Genomic DNA, 23,333 nt, shown 5'->3' on the forward strand with positions numbered 1-23,333 from the left:
ATATATATATATTTATATTTATAGGCTTATACTCTTTGTCAAATTGTCATTATATATACATACATATATGCGCGCGTTCGTGTGTATGTGTGTGGATGCCTATATGCATAAACATATAATATAATTTGAATATCGTCTAATATTTATAATTTCTTGATCTACGAATATATAAAGACAATATTAATGAAAATTATAAATTCATTTATACCTATATCCAATAATATTGAAACTCAGAGACTTAAGAAATTATAATCAAAAGTAGTACATATTTATATTTATATAACTATTTGAAATTTATCATTAAAGCGATGCATATGTACTCAGCGGTTAACGTAAAAACAATGAAATGATAATACCTTCAAGTCTCTTATTGTCAATATAAATAAAACTAATGATTTTCTGAAAATGCTATAATACATGAAGGTCAAAATATAATCAAAGAATGATTAACATATAATTATCAAAGTATAGTTATTTAGAAAGAAATAATGCTATTGACAAAGTTTAGTCATATCGTAAATATCTATAAAAATATATTGTCTAAAAGATGTGAAAAAATAAAAATTATTAAGTTGACGCTCAAATATTCGAAAAGGTATTATTATATAAAAATGAAACAACTCCGGAATTATATATTTGATAAAAAACTTTTTAATCAAAGATATGAGTTGCCGAAGGCCTCAGCATATATGAGTGCGTTCATGCATGTAATATCAAAAAATTTATTATTTTCTGATTTAATAATCGTTCTCGCTTCGGTAAATATACGTAAGAAAAGTTCCTACGAATGTTAAACTCGCGTCTACAATACTAAAAACTTGATTATCAAAATAAAATAACAAATAACAAGCACATAGATAGCAATTTATTTCAATAGCATAAGCGTTTAACATTAACAATAATAACTGGACTTTTGGAATGTATGAGCAATGTAAATCCTTACGATTTTCCCAGTCCGTCACCAAAAAGCCAATAACCAAGTCTATTTAAAAGAATTTCAATTATCTATTATTTAATGAACTGTGACCACTAATCCATTTTATTGAACAATAATGCTAAGCAAATTTTTTCATTTTCAATATTGCAAGGGAAAGAGAACGTTAAAGTGAAAGTAAAATTCGCATATTATACATCGAAATTTCTTTTATCTATGAATGTATTGTTGATTAATTTATTAATATGATTAACCTAATTTGAATATTCTCCCACATCATCCCATACAATATATGTATTTTCTATTTCCGACACTACTTTAAAAATTATATTGCTCGAATTATATTCATCAAAATACATTAATTAATTAAAGAAAAGTAATTCTGATTTCATCGTGTTATCTCATTTTAGAGGTCGGATGTTACTACAATGTAAGTATGAACATATATTTGATTTTAGATATTAAATGTTCTATAATTTGTAAAAAGAATTACGAAAATCTCCAAAATGTATTAAATGCAATGATACATAACCACATGATTCGATTATGGTATTGAATCCATTGATTTGTAAATGTTGTTAGTGTGAAAAGTAGAATATTATTTAAGATGTTATAAGGATAAGTTCAGATGTCATAGTAATGAGTTATTAGAAACCAATGAAAATTTTCTCGATTAAAAAAATCGCAAAATTTATTTCACTTCAGTGCTTGCAGTTTCGTAACAATTAAGAACATTCTGTTATGGTTTAAATGGCTCGATCGAAGCTATTACAGCAGAAAAATATTTGTATCTCTTACATATTCCCTGGAAGTCATCTGTAATTATGCAACGATTTCTTAACAGAGGTTCCATATTATTCACTTCACCCGTAAAGATTGCATTAACTGAACACAAATACTACAAAATTATTTCAACACAACCGAAAACGCATTCCAAAACACAAAAATTCAAAAATCATTTTCAGATAAATCCCAAAGAAAATGAAGAAAAAATTCGTTGAAAATAGTAGATAATACATCAAGTTGTTTTACCCTCGATAAAATATAATAGTTGATCCAGATCAGTATTCGATTACCAAATTGGTATAGCTAATCAAAGCATACGAAATGATATTAAAAAGACATTTCAATAACAATTCGTGTAATTTTATAAACGCATTTTTTTAATACATGTATAATCATTAAAATGATTTAAATAGTAACATTTGCAATATTAAAAATAAATATATAATATTTATTAATTAATTTTCGATAATTATAATAAAACGATAGAAATACTTTATACTTCTATTTAAAAATTAGATTAATGTCCAGTATTAATCTAGCAAGTGAGCTCTTATGAAATCTAGGTATGAGTAAACCTTGGTCAATATGTCAGGTACACCGGTGGCACATTGAAAACTGTATGAAACGATACCAAATAATTCATCGTTACTAACCAATGGTCCACCACTATCACCCTGGAAAATAAAAAAATTTATTTATAATCCGCCATTATTACGCTTAAGAGAGAAAATATGTTGCCGTCGTTATATACAAAATCTGATGTAAGAAAAACCATTTTGCATTTTTTTGTCGATAGTTTGCTCTGTATATTAATTCTTATCCAAAATTTCCTATGAATTAATGAATACATAATTACATAATATAAAATTCAAAAATAATACTTGATGTAGACTGTTAATACAAACGGTTAAATTATTGGATTCGTATATATGTTTTAGGACTATTATAAATAAAATTAATAATCCAATTTATTTGAATCATCGTTTAGAAAAATTAATAGTTAGTATTACATATATATATATATATATATATATATATATATATACTATTATATGCTTAAGTGCAAATATATAAATATGTTCATAAGAATATATATATCTATATATAGAAGAATGTAGTATCGTCAGTAATAATTATGGGAAAAAAAAATTCTTTCTGAATAAAATCGTATTTAAAAAAAATAAAAAAATTATAAAAATTTGTTAAACATTTAACAAAGGGAACCGGTTTTAAATATATAATTAGAATTGCCAATCAATAAATGGTATAATGATCAATAATGGTATAATAATACTGCTAAATTAAGCTAAAGAAATAACAATACTGTGAATTGAAAAAAAAAAAATAACGTAATTAAGTATTGTAAATATAATTTTGTAAAAGTAACATAAAACGAATAACAACAATTGTTCTTAATTATAGTAACGTATCTAAGTAATATAATTCATATGTTATGCCTGCTTGTTTTCACTAATATAGATGAGAGAAAGAACATTTTTTAAAGATAATAACACAATGAATACTGTCTACCAAAAATTAAAATAATTGACATGTAACAAAATCTATCAAAATATTTTTAAAAAAGTATTTTTAATAGAAATACTTAGTAATATGAGTACTATTATTGGATAGTAATATATCAAATTTAGCTTAAATTAAATTATCAAAACCATTCAACTTATTATTACTTGTAAATCCTCAATTATATTAAAAGTTGGAACATTCCGTGGAAATATATAAATTTAAAAATAGCAAAAATTCATTATACATATAATTGTATTGAAGATATATAACAATTAAAATAGATAATAATCATACATACAAATTTGAAAAGAGTTTATTTTATGACGCTCTTTAGTTTCCATTTTTATAAAAAATGTTTCTTACATTTTATGTTTTAAAACAATAGCTAAACTTACATACACGCAAACAATTTTTATGAAGGATAATTGCAATCTGATAATTGAATATCTACACAGAAAAATGAAGATTAAAATTGATTGAATTATTATTAGTTAAAGTATAATGAATTGATGTATATTCGTATAATATAATGATGTATAATCGAGTTAATTATATTATTAAAAACAATAATATAAGAATTTTTTTAATTATCATTTTTATCAAATCAAATAGAAATGTATATATATATATATATATATATATATATATATTACAGTATTAAGTAATTAAAAAAAAGCACCACGATAAGAAAATTAAGCACATTATATACTTTCACCACCAGTAAAAGTATAACAGGTGCAAAGCCAATTAAATAAAGAAAATAAAATATGGTTATCTGTAAATTTGCATTGTAAATACAAAAATATAATATAATAAATTCTAATATAATTTACGAATTGTTAATCTATAAAGCTTTAGAATTTTTTGGAAATACTATAGGTATCTATAAAAATTAAAATATTTGAGAAATTATATAAATTTATATAAATATCGCTTAAAAATTATTACTCAGCATACATATTCCGCTAAATTACATACATAATTTTAATAATTCCGATTTTGTAATAATACTAATAAAAGATTACAAACCTAACAGAAATAATTAATATTTTAATTACCACAATGCCTCGCTATTATAAGACAAGACTTAAAAAAAAAGATAAGAATATTTGAGATAATATTTATCTAATTATATCACAGCTATTCAATACTTAAAGACATAAATAAACGTATAAAATAATAAGGTTAAGATAAATTTCGATGTGCTTTCAATCCGTGAAGTATTAAAATAAAGTATTAAATAATTTTGTAAAAAAAAAGAATAAATATTCCTCACTAAAAACTTGGTTATAATTAAAAATGAACTAGAAAATTTGTTAAAGAAATTTGTAATATGCCATTAGTGAAGAATAATTTACTTATAAAATAAATAGGCATTTTATAACACTATAATTTTAAAAAAAAAATCGATGTAAACAATAAAATGAATACTAATTTAGTATTTAATTCATTACAATAGTATTAATAAATTGTTAATAAGACAAAATAATAATTAATAAAGGTATTAATGAATAAAAACTTACTGAACATGTTCCGACGCCCTTTACATTGAATATACATAATTGAGAATCCAACATATGCATTGGAATTAATCGCAAACAAGATTCATGATCATAAATATTTACTGCTGCTTGACGAAGAAATAGAGAAACTTCGCCATGTGGATAAGATGTCACTCCCCATCCAGCAACACGACCAATGTTCCCTTGAAAAAGGTCTCTCGTCGGAAGATTTATTTTATTTTGAAATTGATTGAATTCAATATGTTCATTAGTCTGAAAAAAATATTAAACTTTATCATTTCTAATGAATATTCAGAGAAATGATTTTGCAAAGATTGAAAACTTAGCTTATGGGCTTAACTACAATTATATAACCCAATGCTAAAAGCAATTTTAACAAAATTAACAACATTTTCAAATTTCAAATCATTAGCTTCCACGTTCAATGTCATCACTCTATAATTTTACCATTGAATAGTAATTTCTAAACATTTGTTATACCTTAATAAGGGCTATATCGTGGGTATCTGCAAGTTGCTCCGTTATTTCTTCCTCAGTATTGAAGACAATATATCCAATAGTATAACTTGGTCCAGACGTATCTGACGAACTGGGTGTTCCACTATACATCCGTAAGTCATCAAATTCATTTTCGAAAATGATAAAACAATGGGCTGCCGATAAAACATTCCAATGACTAATAATCGAACCAGCGCAAAAGTGAATATTATCCTCGATATTTCGAAAAGATACGATGTAGGGAAACTCTTGTATATTAGCAGAAACTCCCCCAATTATCCTCGATCTTAATGCATGTATACCTAAAAAGTTACGCAAAGGAAATGAAAAATCGTTCACAGGACAATCTGATAAATAAGTATCAACAAAGTTTCTTATTATAAAATAAACTCATTGTAAAGTAATTGAATATACGATTGAACAATAATAAATAAATATATTTTTAAAGACTATTATTGTTCACCCTTGTATTTATAAATTATATATTATATAGGCTTACCAATATTTAATAATAAATAAAAATAAATACAAAAAATCTGGAACTCCATTTTATGTCTCATAAAACGTCAATGAAAATACAATTTGATTTCTTTATATAGGTGAACTAAATTTTCAAAAACCCTATCAAATATTCATGATTTTAATATTTATTCTTGAAATACTTTTACATTATTATTAAGAATTTCATAATCTAATTGCGGACTAAAAAGCAAGTTTATTTTTGGAGTCGATGATAATTTATATTATTGGCATTACAGGCGAATCATAATCAATCATATCGCTCAAAACTAATATAAATTCAGTGAGATAGTGTAATGTGTTGATTATTACATTCTATCTGTCTCACAATAATGAATGGGATAATGTAAAATAATATTATTTTAAATTGATTTTAACATTTAATGGCTAGAAACGATCAACAAATGTGTTTTATTATCAATGATAACAGCAAACCGAACCTAACACACATCAGATATACGCGTTCGATAATCATTATCAGACATTTTATACAAATATCACACGAGAGCAACGTATTATTTTCAATAATATATGCGAATGATATTCATTGGGTATTTAAAAAACTAAATATACGTTCGTGAACCTTGTTTGCATTATTCGAGCATAAGGTGCCTTATAACATCTAAATAATTATAAACAGTTGTATGCACGTCCGGTAAACCTGAAACGTATCACCATGAAAAATAACCCGTAATAATTGCAAAGAATTGAATGTTTTCTACTAGAAATTGAGCTATTTTTTTTTTTTTTTTTTTTTTTAGAGAGATTACCGAGCAGTATGCAGTACTTAGCTATTAATGATTGCTTTAAATAAAGAAAATTTGTACTTTCAAATGGGTAATAATCATATCTTTTCTTTCTTACAAATCATATTTTATGCATACATAAAGTACGCGTACAAAATACATATTACAACATGATAACGGCAATATTAATATATTCAAAATATTAATCTATTGATTCTATATTAATATCATTTGTATAATTTATTCGATCATATGTGTTCTTATGAAATCCAAATAATAATATACTGCAGTATGTACATCTGGTGTGCCTTGCGCGCATCCATAGGAAAATGATATAACACCATAAAGTTCTCCATTGCTGACAACCGAGCCACCGCCGTCACCCTATAAATTAAAAAAAAAAAAAAAAAAAAAAAAAAATTAATTTCTGCTCTGTAATTTACCAACAATAGTACCACAATAAGAGCATTTAATTTTCACAATTTTAATTCTTATTAGTCAATAAATGAATTAAAATGTTATTGATTATAAAAATCATAATAAAAAAAAAAACAAAAAAAAACAAAAAAAAAAAGTGTCAATGTGCATTCATTCTAATTAATAAAAATTTATGATAACTCATAGCAATAAGATGAAAATACTCACAGCGCAAATACCTTTGCCAATTGAATAGAATGTGCAAAATTGAGTATTGAGTACATCGAGTGGGACGTGCTGTGCACAATCGGTACTGTTTAAAATAATCGCAGGTCCTTTTTTCAAATGTGGAGAAGTTAGATATCCGTACGAATTCTCCGTGAGTCCCCAACCTGCGATTACAGCCAAATTTTCCGAACGAGGACGTCGGGTTGGCAGCGGAATTTTATTTTGATACTGAGTGAATTGAATCATTGAATCGAGCTGCAATAATCATCATAATTTATGTAGTATAAAATCAGTGTTCGGCTACTGTTGGAATATGAATGTATTATTTTATTAATCAAATTCATCTGAAGTCTTCCCCCTATAAATTGCATGTTATTAGATAATTTGCAACTGTACGTACAATCGTCAGTTGTTACAGTTATTGCAGAGTTAGGGATGATTCAAGAATAATCGTAATGAAGTAAACCTTATGATACTATACAATAGAGCGGTATTATTTACTCAAATAAAATATCGTTCCTTTATTAAGTGGTAATATAATATTTAATCATAATCGAAATCTTGATGTGGAATTTGTACATAATATTATTCAACTTCTTTTTGTTCTCTTAACAGCATATATATATATATATATATATATATATACATAGATAAAATGAGATTCTAACGCAGTTAATTTATGGTAAATTCAGATTCGCGTGCAATATGTGAAAATGAATAAATCATGATCGATATGAGAGTTATGCGCAGCAAATTGCAGAATTCTTTTACATTTTTACCAATTATGTTTCAAATTAGTTATGTTTTTCATGCTCAAGCATTTTATCTTCATTGACAGAACTTGGTACTGATTTTACATTATAATGAAAGTTTCAGTCGATGAGAAACTCATGAATTAAGTACAATTGCAATTTTAAAAAGATTCATTACATTTATTTCTACATATAGATATAACTATACAATGAACCGCTTAATTTATTATTTGTATTTAATCACTTGTATAAGTATTGAATACAAATTAATCAAATTATATATATATGACGAAAAACATTTATAAAATTTATTATTTATGTGGAAATGATAAAACTACAATACATTAAATTGAACAATGAGTAATCCGAACACTAACTTTGAACTTAAAACGTATAACCATTAAAATATGATTTTTATATAAATTAATTAAAGCATTGGTAATTAATAAGAATACGTGTTAATATGAAAAATTAAGAATACAAAATTGAAGTAACGATTTCAATTTAATTTTTGAATATTAAAGTTACGTAGGATTATATTCTGTAACAGTTCTTATATCATTGAGTTTATTAGAAGAAAAATTGTTTGCACATAAACTTTATTATCATATTTACGGAATAAAGATGAATAAATAATTAAAATTTAACAGAAGCTTTTCCTTCTCCAACGTAGTCTTACAATGATGTTTTTAAACGTACCTTAATTACTGCAATATCATGTGAGTATATGCCATTATCATCGAGAAGCCTAAATTCGGGATGGAAATATACATGTTCTATACGAAACCAATTTCCGGAAACATCAACTGAGCTTGTCGTTCCCGTATAGACTCTTAAACTCGGCAAAACATGTAATGAAATACTTAAACAATGAGCTGCAGTGAGAACATTCCAACGGCTAATAATAGAACCTCCGCAGAGAAGTTCATTACCGCTAGAAATACGAATATTCACCAAATGTGGAAAATCACTTATTAAAGCATTAGATCCCCCAAAAATTCTTGATTTTTTTGCAGAGATTCCTAAAATTAAAAAAATTATATTATTTATATTTGTTATAAAGTAATATACCTAAAGTTTATGACGGTCCAAATCAGAATTTCATATCAATTATCACAATTAATATCACAATTAAATTATTATAAATAACGTGATTTATTTGAGTTATTATATTGTTCCTTATAATATGCATCTGAATTCATTCATAAAAGATTAATGAACAAACAATAGTTATAAATTTTTAACATCAAAAATTTAATTAAACCTGCCTGTTAATAAAGCGAGACACAAACATATTACGATACGAAAGTCCATGATGCCTTTGAAAGTAATTAATATTATGAGTGCGAAATCTAAAACTTTATATAGGGACTACAATGTAAGAAAAATGTCTATGGACACACACAACACTCTCTAACTCTTAGCATGTGTGTGTGAGAGAATGTGTGCATGTGTATATATTGGTGTACAGACTCATATGTGTATATATAAATGTATGTGTGCGTGCGTGTGTGTGTAGGTATATGCATATGCATATATATATATATACTTAAATATATATATAATGAATAATAAAATTTGAATAACTTGTAATGAAATAGATTATAAATTACTGAGTAGTAGTTAATTAATTCCTACAAAATCTATTGTTTTCAATATAACAATTACAAATAATACTTAACAGTAAATGCTATAATTATAAACGAAGGTGCAAATATAGTCGAAAAATGATTAAGATTCAATTCTCAAAGTACAGAATATATAATCTTTTGTAAACTCCATTAAATCCAACGATAAAAATCTTCATATACAAAATTTGATACAAACTATGTTAGTCAACGCGGTTAAATAATATTATAATAATACTTGAAACAATCTACTTCTTTCATGATATACAACGTGAATACAACATAAATATAAAAATTTAAATAAATAGAGAATTTTTTCACACATATCTAAAGCAAATATCTATCAAAATATATTGTCTAGAATATGTGAAAAAATAAAAACTATTAAATTGTCGCTCAAAGACTCGAAAAGGTATTATTATATAAAAATGAAACAACTCTGGAATTATTATATATTTGTTAAAAAATTTTATAATCAAAGATATCACTTGCCGAAACGGTTAGCATATGCGTGTACGTGCATACGCGCATAGGAGTATATATAATTAAAAAATGTATTATTTTCTGATTTAATAATCGTTCTCGCTTCGGTAAATATACGTAAGAAAAGTTCCTACGAATGTTAAACTCGCGTCTACAATACTAAAAACTTGATTATCAAAATAAAATAACAAATAATTTATTTCAATAGCATAAGCGTTTAACATTAACAATAATAACTGGACTTTTGGAATGTATGAGCAATGTAAATCCTTACGATTTTCCCAGTCCGTCACCAAAAAGCCAATAACCAAGTCTATTTAAAAGAATTTCAATTATCTATTATTTAATGAACTGTGACCACTAATCCATTTTATTGAACAATAATGCTAAGCAAATTTTTTCATTTTCAATATTGCAAGGGAAAGAGAACGTTAAAGTGAAAGTAAAATTCGCAAGGAAAAGAAATTATTATTATTAAAGTCGCTACTATAAGTCACTTTACTATAATGAAATTTACCATAATTCATCATTGATTATCATTGGATTATAATTATCATTATATTATGTACACGGCGAGCCGACAATTATGACTGCTAAATACGAAATGACATAATGCGAAGTTGGCCTAGAGACAAATGTAATGTAGAATAAGACAAGAACAGTAGTACTTATCCTCTCGACTACAGTCAAATTACCCAGGATACATTTGTAAAAGTAAATTACGAACTCAATGTCACATAATTTGCAATTTTGTTTGTGTTGGCCACACCAGCGACAAGTTTATTCAATATAAATATAAGTGTACATAAGCATTATTTCAATAAATTATTATTATCATTAGGAAGTGAACATTCACTAGTATATTTCGCAATACATTAGTATGTGTTAAAAAGTATGTAGATCTAAGGCAATCCTGCAATATAAATAAAAATTAATTTCTAATGCATTACAAAGGTAAGTGTACAAGTAACGTATTCATCGCCTTAAACACACGCACACGCACACGCACACGCACACGCACGCTATTGTAATTGTAATTGTAATTTTCACTCTTAGAATTAACTATTAACCTATCGACAATACGTCCTCGTTCGTATCAATAAATTTGTTTCTCATAAATATATTTAATTTAGCGGAATAATAATATAGAAAAGCAATGGATAAATATTAATCTAGCAAGTGCCCTCTTATGAAATCTAGGTATGAGTAAACCTTGGTATGTACGTCAGGTACACCATCGGCACATTGAAAACTGAATGAAATGATGCCAAATAATTCATCGTTGCTAACCAATGGTCCACCGCTATCACCCTGGAAAATGAGAAAATTTTAAATCCACTATTATTATAGTCAAGAGAAAAGAAATGTTTCAAATTCAAATTTGTATGAAAGTAAGACATGACACTCCCAATGATTTTCAATTGTTAAAATCTAATTTGGTTTTAATGCTCCCAAATAATTACAAATTGAAACAGAGTTTTTATATGTTGGGAATCATCGTTTAATCAAGTAAGTAAATTAATCTTGTAATAGATTAGCTAACAAACAATTTTCATCGGGAAAATCAATAATAATTTCTAATATATATTTTGTAAGCGTATGTACTTAACGAAGATGTAATTTTATAATAGGAATACTTCTAATGAACTTACTGATCCGGTTGCAACAGCCATTTTCGGAATGGCACAAAATTGAGTTTCGTTGATTACCATTGGAACAATTTGTGTACAAAGTATATGATCAACAATATCTACTGATGCTTGTCGAAGAAATGGAGAAAGTCCGCCATGTGGGTAAGTGGTCACTCCCCATCCAACAATACGACCAATGTTACCTTCAAAAATGTCTCTCGTCGGAAGATTTATTTTATTTTGAAATTGATTGAATTCAATATGTTCATTAGTCTGAAAAAAATGTTAAACTTTATCATTTCTAATGAATATTCAGAGAAATGATTCTGGAAAGATTGGATTGCTGTCGACACTCGAATGTATAAAACCTAATGAATGTAATGTTTGAATTAATATACCAATAAATTTTTCGCGACATACATTAAACTTATGTGCTTGATAATAATTGTATAACTCAATGCTAAAAGCCGATAATGGAAATTAATATAAATTTCGTGCAATGCCAATGAACGACGAACGGTTTCTTTTTCCCCTGTGACTACTAACTTGACAAGATTTTCAAACACCATTAGCTTCTACATTCAACGTCACCACTCTATAATTTTTCTATTGAATAGTAATTTCTAAGCATTTGTCATACCTTAATAATGGCTATATCGTGTAGATTTATAAAATCTAACCTCTCTGGTCTCTGATAGTCAATGTGGAATACAATATGTTGAATTGTAAAAGTTGGTCCAGAAACGTCGAACGAACTTGATGTTCCACTGTACATCCTTACGTCATCAAATTCATTTTCGAATTCGATAAAACAATGGGCTGCCGATAAAACATTCCAATGACTAATAATCGAACCAGCGCAAAAGTGAATATTATCCTCGATATTTCGAAAAGATACGATGTAGGGAAACTCTTGTATATTAGCAGAAACTCCCCCAATTATCCTCGATCTTAATGCATGTATACCTAAAAAGTTACGCAAAGGAAATGAAAAATCGTTCACAGGACAATCTGATAAATAAGTATCAACAAAGTTTCTTATTATAAAATAAACTCATTGTAAAGTAATTGAATATACGATTGAACAATAATAAATAAATATATTTTTAAAGACTATTATTGTTCACCCTTGTATTTATAAATTATATATTATATAGGCTTACCAATATTTAATAATAAATAAAAATAAATACAAAAAATCTGGAACTCCATTTTATGTCTCATAAAACGTCAATGAAAATACAATTTGATTTCTTTATATAGGTGAACTAAATTTTCAAAAACCCTATCAAATATTCATGATTTTAATATTTATTCTTGAAATACTTTTACATTATTATTAAGAATTTCATAATCTAATTGCGGACTAAAAAGCAAGTTTATTTTTGGAGTCGATGATAATTTATATTATTGGCATTACAGGCGAATCATAATCAATCATATCGCTCAAAACTAATATAAATTCAGTGAGATAGTGTAATGTGTTGATTATTACATTCTATCTGTCTCACAATAATGAATGGGATAATGTAAAATAATATTATTTTAAATTGATTTTAACATTTAATGGCTAGAAACGATCAACAAATGTGTTTTATTATCAATGATAACAGCAAACCGAACCTAACACACATCAGATATACGCGTTCGATAATCATTATCAGACATTTTATACAAATATCACACGAGAGCAACGTATTATTTTCAATAATATATGCGAATGATATTCATTGGGTATTTAAAAAACTAAATATACGTTCGTGAACCTTGTTTGCATTATTCGAGCATAAGGTGCCTTATAACATCTAAATAATTATAAACAGTTGTATGCACGTCCGGTAAACCTGAAACGTATCACCATGAAAAATAACCCGTAATAATTGCAAAGAATTGAATGTTTTCTACTAGAAATTGAGCTATTTTTTTTTTTTTTTTTTTTTTTTTACATATGTAATAATAATAATAATAATAATAATAATAATAATAACAACAATAATAATAGTGTCGTGCGTTTATTTTTATTGAATGTAAACATTTCTCGTATAAATCAAGAGAGATTACCGAGCAGTATGCAGTACTTAGCTATTAATGATTGCTTTAAATAAAGAAAATTTGTACTTTCAAATGGGTAATAATCATATCTTTTCTTTCTTACAAATCATATTTTATGCATACATAAAGTACGCGTACAAAATACATATTACAACATGATAACGGCAATATTAATATATTCAAAATATTAATCTATTGATTCTATATTAATATCATTTGTATAATTTATTCGATCATATGTGTTCTTATGAAATCCAAATAATAATATACTGCAGTATGTACATCTGGTGTGCCTTGCGCGCATCCATAGGAAAATGATATAACACCATAAAGTTCTCCATTGCTGACAACCGAGCCACCGCCGTCACCCTATAAATTAAAAAAAAAAAAAAAAAAAAAAAAAAATTAATTTCTGCTCTGTAATTTACCAACAATAGTACCACAATAAGAGCATTTAATTTTCACAATTTTAATTCTTATTAGTCAATAAATGAATTAAAATGTTATTGATTATAAAAATCAAAAAAAAAAAAAAAACAAAAAAAAACAAAAAAAAAAAGTGTCAATGTGCATTCATTCTAATTAATAAAAATTTATGATAACTCATAGCAATAAGATGAAAATACTCACAGCGCAAATACCTTTGCCAATTGAATAGAATGTGCAAAATTGAGTATTGAGTACATCGAGTGGGACGTGCTGTGCACAATCGGTACTGTTTAAAATAATCGCAGGTCCTTTTTTCAAATGTGGAGAAGTTAGATATCCGTACGAATTCTCCGTGAGTCCCCAACCTGCGATTACAGCCAAATTTTCCGAACGAGGACGTCGGGTTGGCAGCGGAATTTTATTTTGATACTGAGTGAATTGAATCATTGAATCGAGCTGCAATAATCATCATAATTTATGTAGTATAAAATCAGTGTTCGGCTACTGTTGGAATATGAATGTATTATTTTATTAATCAAATTCATCTGAAGTCTTCCCCCTATAAATTGCATGTTATTAGATAATTTGCAATTGCTTATGGCACCTTTTATTTTTACTTTTCGTCCTTTACATGACGATGAAGCGCGACTGTTCATGAATAAAACCTCCATTACGTATTGATTTTGTTGGACCATGGAAGAGAAGAATAAGAAAGAATAACAGACATTTTAGAATTTCATTGGTCCAGGATCGAATCTCAGCGTAACGTTATCGCAAAGAAATTAGGAGGAGCACAGTGAAGACTCGTGTATTGAAGTGACCGCTATTATATGCAACGGAACATTTGCAATGTACGGTATTCACTTGGTCTCTCTCTCTCTCTCTCTCTCTCTCTCTATATATATATATATATATATATATATATATCCTCTATTCTCTCCTATATGATTCGAGTGTAAGAGTAAAATACATTTTCACTAGTTCAAATATTGAATTGTATATCAAATGCCTATCATGATTTATCGAATTAAAGAGAATCTATTTATATTTCAAAAATTATATTTATTAGTCATTATTATTACATATGATGAAGCCCTTATCATGGTAAATATAAATATTTTATTCTTTATAATTGATTTTATTTCATATTTATGTAAACATATATTAAAATATAAATTCTATATTCATTATTGAATATGAATTATTGAATTATATTTTGTGTTATGAAATCCAAATAAGGATACACTTGTGTATGTACATCTGGTAAGCCAATAGCAGAATTGAAAGAATATGAAATTATTCCATAAAGTTTATAATTTTTAATAACTGGGCCACCACCGTCACCCTATAAAATAAAAAAATATGACATTTGTATATATATAGATATATATATAATTGTTAACTACAATATTTATTATATAGAATCTTATTCAAATATAACTGTTTTTTTTTTTACCTCATATAATATAATAGTATTTATGTGTGATAAGAATTTAAGAATTAATAAAAATTTATTTTTTATGTTCTGAAAAATTATGTTCTACTATTTATTGAAATTAGAAATGAATATTATATGAGGACTTATAAAATTTTTGAAAAATGCTATATTAAAAATATAATATATATTAAATAATGTGAATGATAAATTTATAATAATTATAAATTTATAAATATAATATAATAATATAAATTTATTATAATGATAAATAACTGATACCAAGTATTTTATATTAATTAATAATAATAAATCTATATGGATAATTTTAATAAAGTTACCCCCCAAATGCCAATGCCCCTTGGATTTGTTGTACAGAACTGAGTTTCCAGTGTTGTAATTTGAAATTCTAGTGAACAATCGATACTGTTTAAAACTAATGCTGTACACATATTCAAAATTAATGATGGAATGAAAAAACGTCCGGGTTGTCTGCCTCCCCAACCAGCCAGTACAACCACATCTCCACTATTAATTGGTTCGAATGATAAAGGAATTTTTGACTGTACTTCATTGAAATTCATCGGCCTATCAAGCTATAAGAAATGAAATTTGTGTATAAAAAAAATATTAATAATAAAATATATGAATTATATAGCAATATAATTAGCTATAATCCGTAATATGTCAAGTTTTTAGTTTTTTAACAAATTTTTAACAATAAACAAATAAATGTCAAGTAAGTTTTCATACACGAATAGTTAAAAACGTACCTTAATAATTGCAATATCATTAACCAGTAACTTCTCCGGATAAAAGAAATTATATTCGGGATGAATGTGTATGTAGTCAATTGCATAATTATCGCCGTAGAGATAAGTTGAACTACGTGTACCCGAGAAAATTCTCAGTTCATTTAATGAATTTCGTGACATGTATAAACAATGCGCTGCAGTGAGAATGTTCCAGTGACTAATAATACTACCGCCGCAAATGAGATGATTAGTTGTAACATTTCTAATTGATACCAAATAAGGAAAGTTATTTATTATATCTGGCGTTCCACCAATAATCCTTGCTTTTTTCCCCAAAATACCTAGAAAACGAAATATATTCTATTAAAATTCGCTTCAAAGGATAAATTTTAATATTTTAATAATAATTTATGTAACAAACGTGATTATAATGTAATTGTATTAAAAATAAAATCACTTGCAAAAATTTGTAAAAATTTTAATATATTTTTAAGCAAATTATTTAAAAATTATAGCATAACTTGCCCGTGCTTAAATAGAGACACAAACATATTACGATGCGAAAGCTCATAGTCTAATAATTATAAATATGATATCGATAAAAATTGAAATAAAATACTATAAATATTACTAGTAATCTAATAACGAATAATTTTGTTTGAAAACCAAATGCTTTATATAGTAGCTCAATACAATAAATTATATATGTATATATATATATATATATATATATATATTTATTTATTTATTTATGAGATATATATTTATATATAATATATATATGTTAAATATATATATGTTATATAAATAAATATATATATGTTATCTCTCTCTCTCTCTCCCTCTCTCTCTATAGATATATATATATATATATATATATATATATGTGTGTGTGTATGTGTGTGTGTGTGTGTATGTGTGTATGTGTGTATATCTTCCTCACTTTCTTTCTTCTCTTTTTTTACCTTTTTCTAAAACTTAGGAAAAAATGATAATCCAAATTTAGACGGTTCAAGAAACAACGAAAAGCTATAATATGCATTATATGATAAAATAGAAATTATGTTAAATAATTTAAATTTAATCTTTTAAGGTAAATGAAGACATATAAAAATTTACATTTTATAATTTTATTATAAAGAATAAAATGAAATCGTATACAAAATAGAAAATTATTATCAATATTATATTTTTAATATTCATAAAGCTATATAAAATACAAAGTATAATATTCGTATAACAAATTAATTACTCAGCAGTTACAATGTAAATTTAATTAAACATCTATTGGCATAATATGATATCATCAATGTAAATATTACTTATTATACTTTTAAGCTTATGCTATGAGAATAAATGAATATGCAAATCTAAGTCGACAAACAGTCAATTATCAAAATTTGGAAGGTATGATGTTTTATTAAAGCAGAAAAAGCTGAGGAGAATGATAGTTTATATAAAACAATATTATATAACCTATACTATGTAAGATATATATGTATTCATATCTGAGTCTCAGCTCTAAACCTCTAATAATATAATCATTTAATCGAATACAACATGTATATAACATATGTAATGATTTTTAAATAAATATAACTTTATTACGCGTACCTAGCGTGCATATAAAACAATATTAAATATTTACGAATATTTAAGAATTTTAGAACTGCTGTTTAATCTGATATGGTTATTAAAAAATAAAATAAATATGATAACTAATATAATGTAACTAATATAACTGAATTTTCCGTGGAGGAAAAAGAAGATGAAAAATAAAGAAATTTCAATTTTTCTAATCAACTATAAGAATGACTATTCACAAATGTACAATCAATAAAATTTCTTTCATCATCATGAAATTTATTCCTAAGCCTGAACCAAAATGCTGAAACTTAAGATTTCAGTTGAACTATAAGTGGCAAATATTTAAGTTAACCGTAAATCTGATGGACTTAAGAAAATTTCAATAAATGTCAATACTTCCTTTTGCCCAGTAATGGAAAAGTTGTGATTTATTAATCGCTTTATACACCATTTTTTAGGAAAACACTAAAATGTTTAGAATATTCATTATTTTTTAACATTAAAATAAAACAATAATTTTAAATGATTCAATATAAAATCTCTCATATACATACACAGAGTGATAAACAGTTCATTACTAATAATAGTTAAAAAAAAAAAAGTTTATTCTACTCATCTCATTAATTCTAATCTCATTAGATTAAACAAAACTTTAAATTTATATAATAAGAAATTTATTATTTTCAAAGATATAATAATTATATCTCTTATTCTTACAAGTCATAGGCATTCATACATTATTATTTATACAAAATATAAACAATAATAAGAAGAAAGCAACGACAGCAATAATAATATTAATAATTATAAGGTCAGTATTAATTTTAAATAAATTGTTCTACAGTAATTAAAGCCAAGTACACAATCCATGAAATATGAAATAATACCGTAAAGTTCTCCATTACTAACAACTGAGCCACCATCATCAACCTAAAGAATTTAAAATAATTTATTTTACTTTAATAACATGTTCACAAATATTTCAATTATTATTACATGAATTTTTAAATTTTCATTAGAAATCTTTATTTTATATTTATCATTAAATCAAATTCATTTACGATATTGAAGAATGACTTATGTTAAATAAAATAACAATAAGAAAAAAATCTTTATTGATATTATCTAAAATATTGAAATGATATTTTAGATCATTTCAGAAACTTACAATGCAAATATCAATTCCATATGTCTCAAATGTACATATTTGAGATTTAACAATTGCAACTGAGACTTTTCTTGAACAATCATAACTATTTAAAAAAAACAGTTATAGGAAACTTTTTTTAAACTGGAGAAGACGCTTGGCCAGAAGAAATATCTGACATTCTCCATCCAGCAATTACAAAAAATATCATCGGTAGAAGGAGGTCGAGGATAGGTAAAATAATGTTCTCTTGAAAAAAATCAAATTGTATATTTATTCGAAAGGTAATATTAATCTTTTGATTTAATGAGTAGGAAATAAAATTTTGATTAAGATTTATAATTTGAATATCTAGAAGCTCGCTCCCATTGCTATTTATTCGATACAACTTTATATGAGAACCAAGTAATATTTAATATAACAAGTGATAAATAAGACATAATATAAGTATTGAAACAATTCAAATAATATCAAGTTGCATTTATTTTAAAATAATAATAATATAAGCTACCTACAAAATTAATAAAATATATATATAATAAATAATAAATTATATATATATATATATATATATATATTTCAAATAAAAAAGAAAATTTACTTATTTTAATACAAATAAAATTAATATAAAATTTAAAAAATTATTGTCAATATCAGTTGTTAATATTTACGAATCTATATATAATATAAAAAGCACATTGAAGAATAATATGATTAATTAATTACTAAGTAGTTATTAATATATAAGTATACAAAATAACAATAAATTTAAATACATTGAAATTATTATTATTCTGTTTGCACATGCATAATCAGTAGTTGAAATTTTCCTAAATATACAATTTTTATATAGTTATAAAAAGAAACAATATTGTATAAGTATATTTGAATAAAATATACAATGATATTATAACTCAAGTAATAAAAAACGAAAATTTAATCCTTTAATATATTGATGACCGTTAAAGCAAATGCACAGGTACGTAAGCAAATACATAACTTTGTACGCGTAAAACATATGTGCGTGCGTGCATGCGTGAGTGAAAACTTTTCAATACATAGCTTTTGATAATTAATATGACTTTCTCTAGAATTAATGGATATGTTCGTAACTGTAATTATCTAATTATGACAATTTCTCTTAAATATGAAAATTTAAATTTCTTATATTTTCATAAAAATAACTAATAATAATAGATATTTTATTTCAAAACCAAAATTAGCGAAATAAGACGTTTATAGTTTATGCTTTATTAATTCGACGTTGCTTTTCATTTATTTCGTAATGATTGATACGAAATATATATATATATATATATATATATATATATATATATATTTATATATATAATATAATTTTAAAAATATAACATTATATAATAAAATGTTATAATAATATTATGTTATATAATTGACATTATAAATAATTGTATATAAAAGTTTCTCTTATATTTAGAGATTAAATCTTTACAATCCAATATTTACAATTCAAACTCTTAATTAATTTTTCAGTTTATGGTAGAAAAAACTTTTATTTTTGTTTGAATTATATGAATATACATCACTTATGCATATTAGATACAAATAATTATTATACTGTTCGTAGTAGTAATCAGATAAAAAAAACAAATTTAAAAAATTTATATTTATTTTATATAAAATGATCGTCTACATAAATTATTCTGTCATATGATTTCTTATGAAATCCAAATAATAATAAACTTTGGTATGCACATCTGGAAATCCTCCAACGTTATTAAGAGAATATGAAATAATACCATAAATTACTCCATTACTAACAATTGATCCACCACCGTCATTCTAAAAAATCGAAAAAATGTTATTTTCAAATCATAATTTATACAAAAAAACTTGCAACGATTTCCACGTAAATTTCATAATTTTAATTAGAAATTATTGTTTTATAGTTTGTGTTTAAATTGTGCATAAAACTTATATTCATATTGCATATTATATAAATTATATATGATAAATTAAGTGTAATTTGAAATAATAATATTAAATAACCATTGAAGAAAATTAATAATTAGAGAAAAAGAATAATTACAATACAAACACCCGTTCCATACGTGTCAATTGTACATAACTGATGTTCAGCAATTGTGTATTGAACTCTCGATGAACAATCATAATTATCTAAAATCATTCCCATCGCTACTCTCAAAGTTGGAGAAGCAAGAGAATTTGACGGATTTTCGAACATTCCCCAGCCAGTAATTAAAACCATATGTTCAGTATCGGAAGGTCGAGATGGTAAAGATATTTTCTCTTGAAAGGCGTCAAATTGTATCGCGGTTCGTAGCTGCAGTAAACAAAATTTTTATTTAAATTTATCTGGAAGCTCGCCATTGCTATTTATTCGATACAACTTTATATGAGAACCACGTAATATTTAATATAACAAGTGATAAATAAGACATAATACAACTATTGAAACAATTGAAATAATATCAAGTTGCATTTATTTTAAAATAATAATAATATAAGTTACCTACAAAATTAATAAAATATATATATAATAAATAATAAATTATATATTCAACAAGTGAATTGTATAAATATTAAAAAATACATACATATATATATATATATATATATATATATATATATATATATATTCTACTAATTATGAAAGTAGTTGATTTGAAAAATTAAAAAAATATATAAAGAAGACAGTTGTTCTTCATGTAGTTTATTCAGAAATTCTCGGAAAATGAATTTTTAATAATAAAGTAAATAAAAATAACAATTACTTATTATATTCAACTTATTTGAATGAAAACTAATTATATTTCCATATTATTTTATCCTGATATCAGACATACATATATATAGAATTAAATACTTTATTGTATTATCTACTTTATTCTGAAATAATAATAGTTCTATGAAAAATTTCTTGAACGTAAATATGCTTAAACGTACCTTAACTACTGAAATATCATGCAAGTATACACCATTTAAATTTAAAAAATTGAATTGTGGATGAAAATATACATGATCTATCTGATAATTGAATCCATACATTTCGATCGAACTTGCTGTTCCCGAATAAACCCTTACGTCGGTGTAATCATTATCAAACACATATAAACAATGCGCTGCAGTGAGAATATTCCATCGACTAATAATAGAACCTCCGCAAATAAGTTGGTTAGTCTGAAAGGTTCGGATCGACACCATAAACGGAAAATCACTTATTAAGCCTGGAGCTCCCCCAATTATCCTCACATTTTTGCTAAAAATGCCTGAAAAAAAAAAATTAATATCCTTTTTCAAACTCCCTTCAATTTAATATACCGAGATGCGGATTTCAATTTCAATTCAAACATAAAATATGACACGGCAGGTAATTGAAATGTACTTGTATTATTTCAAATAATATACATAAAAAAATTTTGTAAATATTATAACATAATTATGTGAATTTATTATGTTTATAAACAAACACGTTAAAAATATTAATGTTACTTGCCCGTGCTTGAAAGCAGACACAAACAAATTGCGATTGGAATGTTCATGATGGTATAGGTATTTAATATCGTAATTCAATACTTTATATAGTTAATTATTTTAATAAGTAAATGTATTTTATAATATATTTTAATATATAATTACAGATAACAATATTTTATTCTTTTTCGTAGTAGTACAGATCGATAATTAAAACTAAATATTTACACTACTAAATTTAATTTATGTATTATATGGAAATGAATTTTTTCTTTTTTTTTTTTTTTTTTTTAAAGAAATAAAAATTTGCCTATGTTAATAAAATTACATTAATATCGATATTTAAGAATAATATGCAATTGACATATTAATTACTCAGCAGTTAAAGCAAAATTATAATTAAATGAAATTTCTGAATGGTCTGTTCACCCAACAAAATGTAAGTAGCTTAATTATGAAAATATGATATAATATCAAATGAATATTTAAACTATTTAAGTTTAAACTATGAATTATTAACTTACACTTTTCGGAATGCTTTATTTTATCTTTTTACCAAAGCTAATGTATAAGCATATGTAGATATAATATAATATATCCAACACATAAATCTTATACGGGTTTCATATACGTGCGTGCATGCATGCGTAAGTGAAAATTTTTAAGTACATAGATTTTGATAAATAACATGACTCTCTAGGATTCGTTATTAGATCAGTTTAATGACTATAATTATCACAATTGATCTTCAATATTAATAATTAAATTCCTTATAGTTGCATTAA

At 24.9% G+C, this 23,333-nt stretch overlaps 7 protein-coding genes across 7 annotated transcripts; all 7 read right to left on the reverse strand.

Annotated features, from left to right (window-relative positions):
- Positions 1-2,200: 2,200 nt before the first annotated feature.
- LOC105361790 (chymotrypsin-2-like) lies at positions 2,201-5,601 on the reverse strand. Its single transcript, XM_011499069.1, has 3 exons — positions 5,248-5,601; positions 4,768-5,019; positions 2,201-2,394 (listed from the first exon to the last, which is right to left on the reverse strand). Exons 1-3 carry the CDS (start codon positions 5,374-5,376, stop codon positions 2,251-2,253), a joined length of 525 nt encoding a protein of 174 aa, XP_011497371.1. The 5' UTR covers positions 5,377-5,601; the 3' UTR covers positions 2,201-2,250.
- Positions 5,602-6,761: 1,160 nt separating this feature from the next.
- Positions 6,762-10,565, reverse strand: LOC105362008 (chymotrypsin-1-like). Its single transcript, XM_011499334.1, has 4 exons — positions 10,556-10,565; positions 8,627-8,949; positions 7,176-7,430; positions 6,762-6,914 (listed from the first exon to the last, which is right to left on the reverse strand). Exons 1-4 carry the CDS (start codon positions 10,563-10,565, stop codon positions 6,771-6,773), a joined length of 732 nt encoding a protein of 243 aa, XP_011497636.1. The 3' UTR covers positions 6,762-6,770.
- A 550-nt stretch (positions 10,566-11,115) lies between these two features.
- Positions 11,116-12,881, reverse strand: LOC105362009 (chymotrypsin-1-like). The gene is made up of 4 exons (XM_011499335.1): positions 12,863-12,881; positions 12,310-12,680; positions 11,691-11,942; positions 11,116-11,349 (listed from the first exon to the last, which is right to left on the reverse strand). The coding sequence occupies exons 1-4, from the start codon at positions 12,879-12,881 to the stop codon at positions 11,206-11,208; spliced, it is 786 nt and encodes a 261-aa protein (XP_011497637.1). The 3' UTR covers positions 11,116-11,205.
- Positions 12,882-13,937: 1,056 nt separating this feature from the next.
- Positions 13,938-14,610, reverse strand: LOC105361792 (trypsin-2-like). The gene is made up of 2 exons (XM_011499070.1): positions 14,352-14,610; positions 13,938-14,090 (listed from the first exon to the last, which is right to left on the reverse strand). Exons 1-2 carry the CDS (start codon positions 14,595-14,597, stop codon positions 13,947-13,949), a joined length of 390 nt encoding a protein of 129 aa, XP_011497372.1. The 5' UTR covers positions 14,598-14,610; the 3' UTR covers positions 13,938-13,946.
- Positions 14,611-14,691: 81 nt separating this feature from the next.
- Positions 14,692-16,967, reverse strand: LOC105362010 (venom serine protease 34-like). The gene is made up of 3 exons (XM_011499336.1): positions 16,866-16,967; positions 16,359-16,681; positions 14,692-14,709 (listed from the first exon to the last, which is right to left on the reverse strand). The coding sequence occupies exons 1-3, from the start codon at positions 16,909-16,911 to the stop codon at positions 14,692-14,694; spliced, it is 387 nt and encodes a 128-aa protein (XP_011497638.1). The 5' UTR covers positions 16,912-16,967.
- Positions 16,968-20,700: 3,733 nt separating this feature from the next.
- LOC105361793 (chymotrypsin-2-like) lies at positions 20,701-21,418 on the reverse strand. The gene is made up of 2 exons (XM_011499071.1): positions 21,143-21,418; positions 20,701-20,895 (listed from the first exon to the last, which is right to left on the reverse strand). The coding sequence occupies exons 1-2, from the start codon at positions 21,320-21,322 to the stop codon at positions 20,752-20,754; spliced, it is 324 nt and encodes a 107-aa protein (XP_011497373.1). The 5' UTR covers positions 21,323-21,418; the 3' UTR covers positions 20,701-20,751.
- A 373-nt stretch (positions 21,419-21,791) lies between these two features.
- Positions 21,792-22,656, reverse strand: LOC105362011 (serine protease 44-like). Its single transcript, XM_011499337.1, has 3 exons — positions 22,571-22,656; positions 22,021-22,343; positions 21,792-21,800 (listed from the first exon to the last, which is right to left on the reverse strand). The coding sequence occupies exons 1-3, from the start codon at positions 22,614-22,616 to the stop codon at positions 21,792-21,794; spliced, it is 378 nt and encodes a 125-aa protein (XP_011497639.1). The 5' UTR covers positions 22,617-22,656.
- Positions 22,657-23,333: the final 677 nt, after the last annotated feature.

The sequence above is a fragment of the Ceratosolen solmsi genome, unplaced genomic scaffold (genome assembly GCF_000503995.2).
Source record: "Ceratosolen solmsi marchali unplaced genomic scaffold, CerSol_1.0 scaffold2, whole genome shotgun sequence".
Classification (NCBI taxonomy): Eukaryota; Metazoa; Arthropoda; class Insecta; order Hymenoptera; family Agaonidae; genus Ceratosolen; species Ceratosolen solmsi.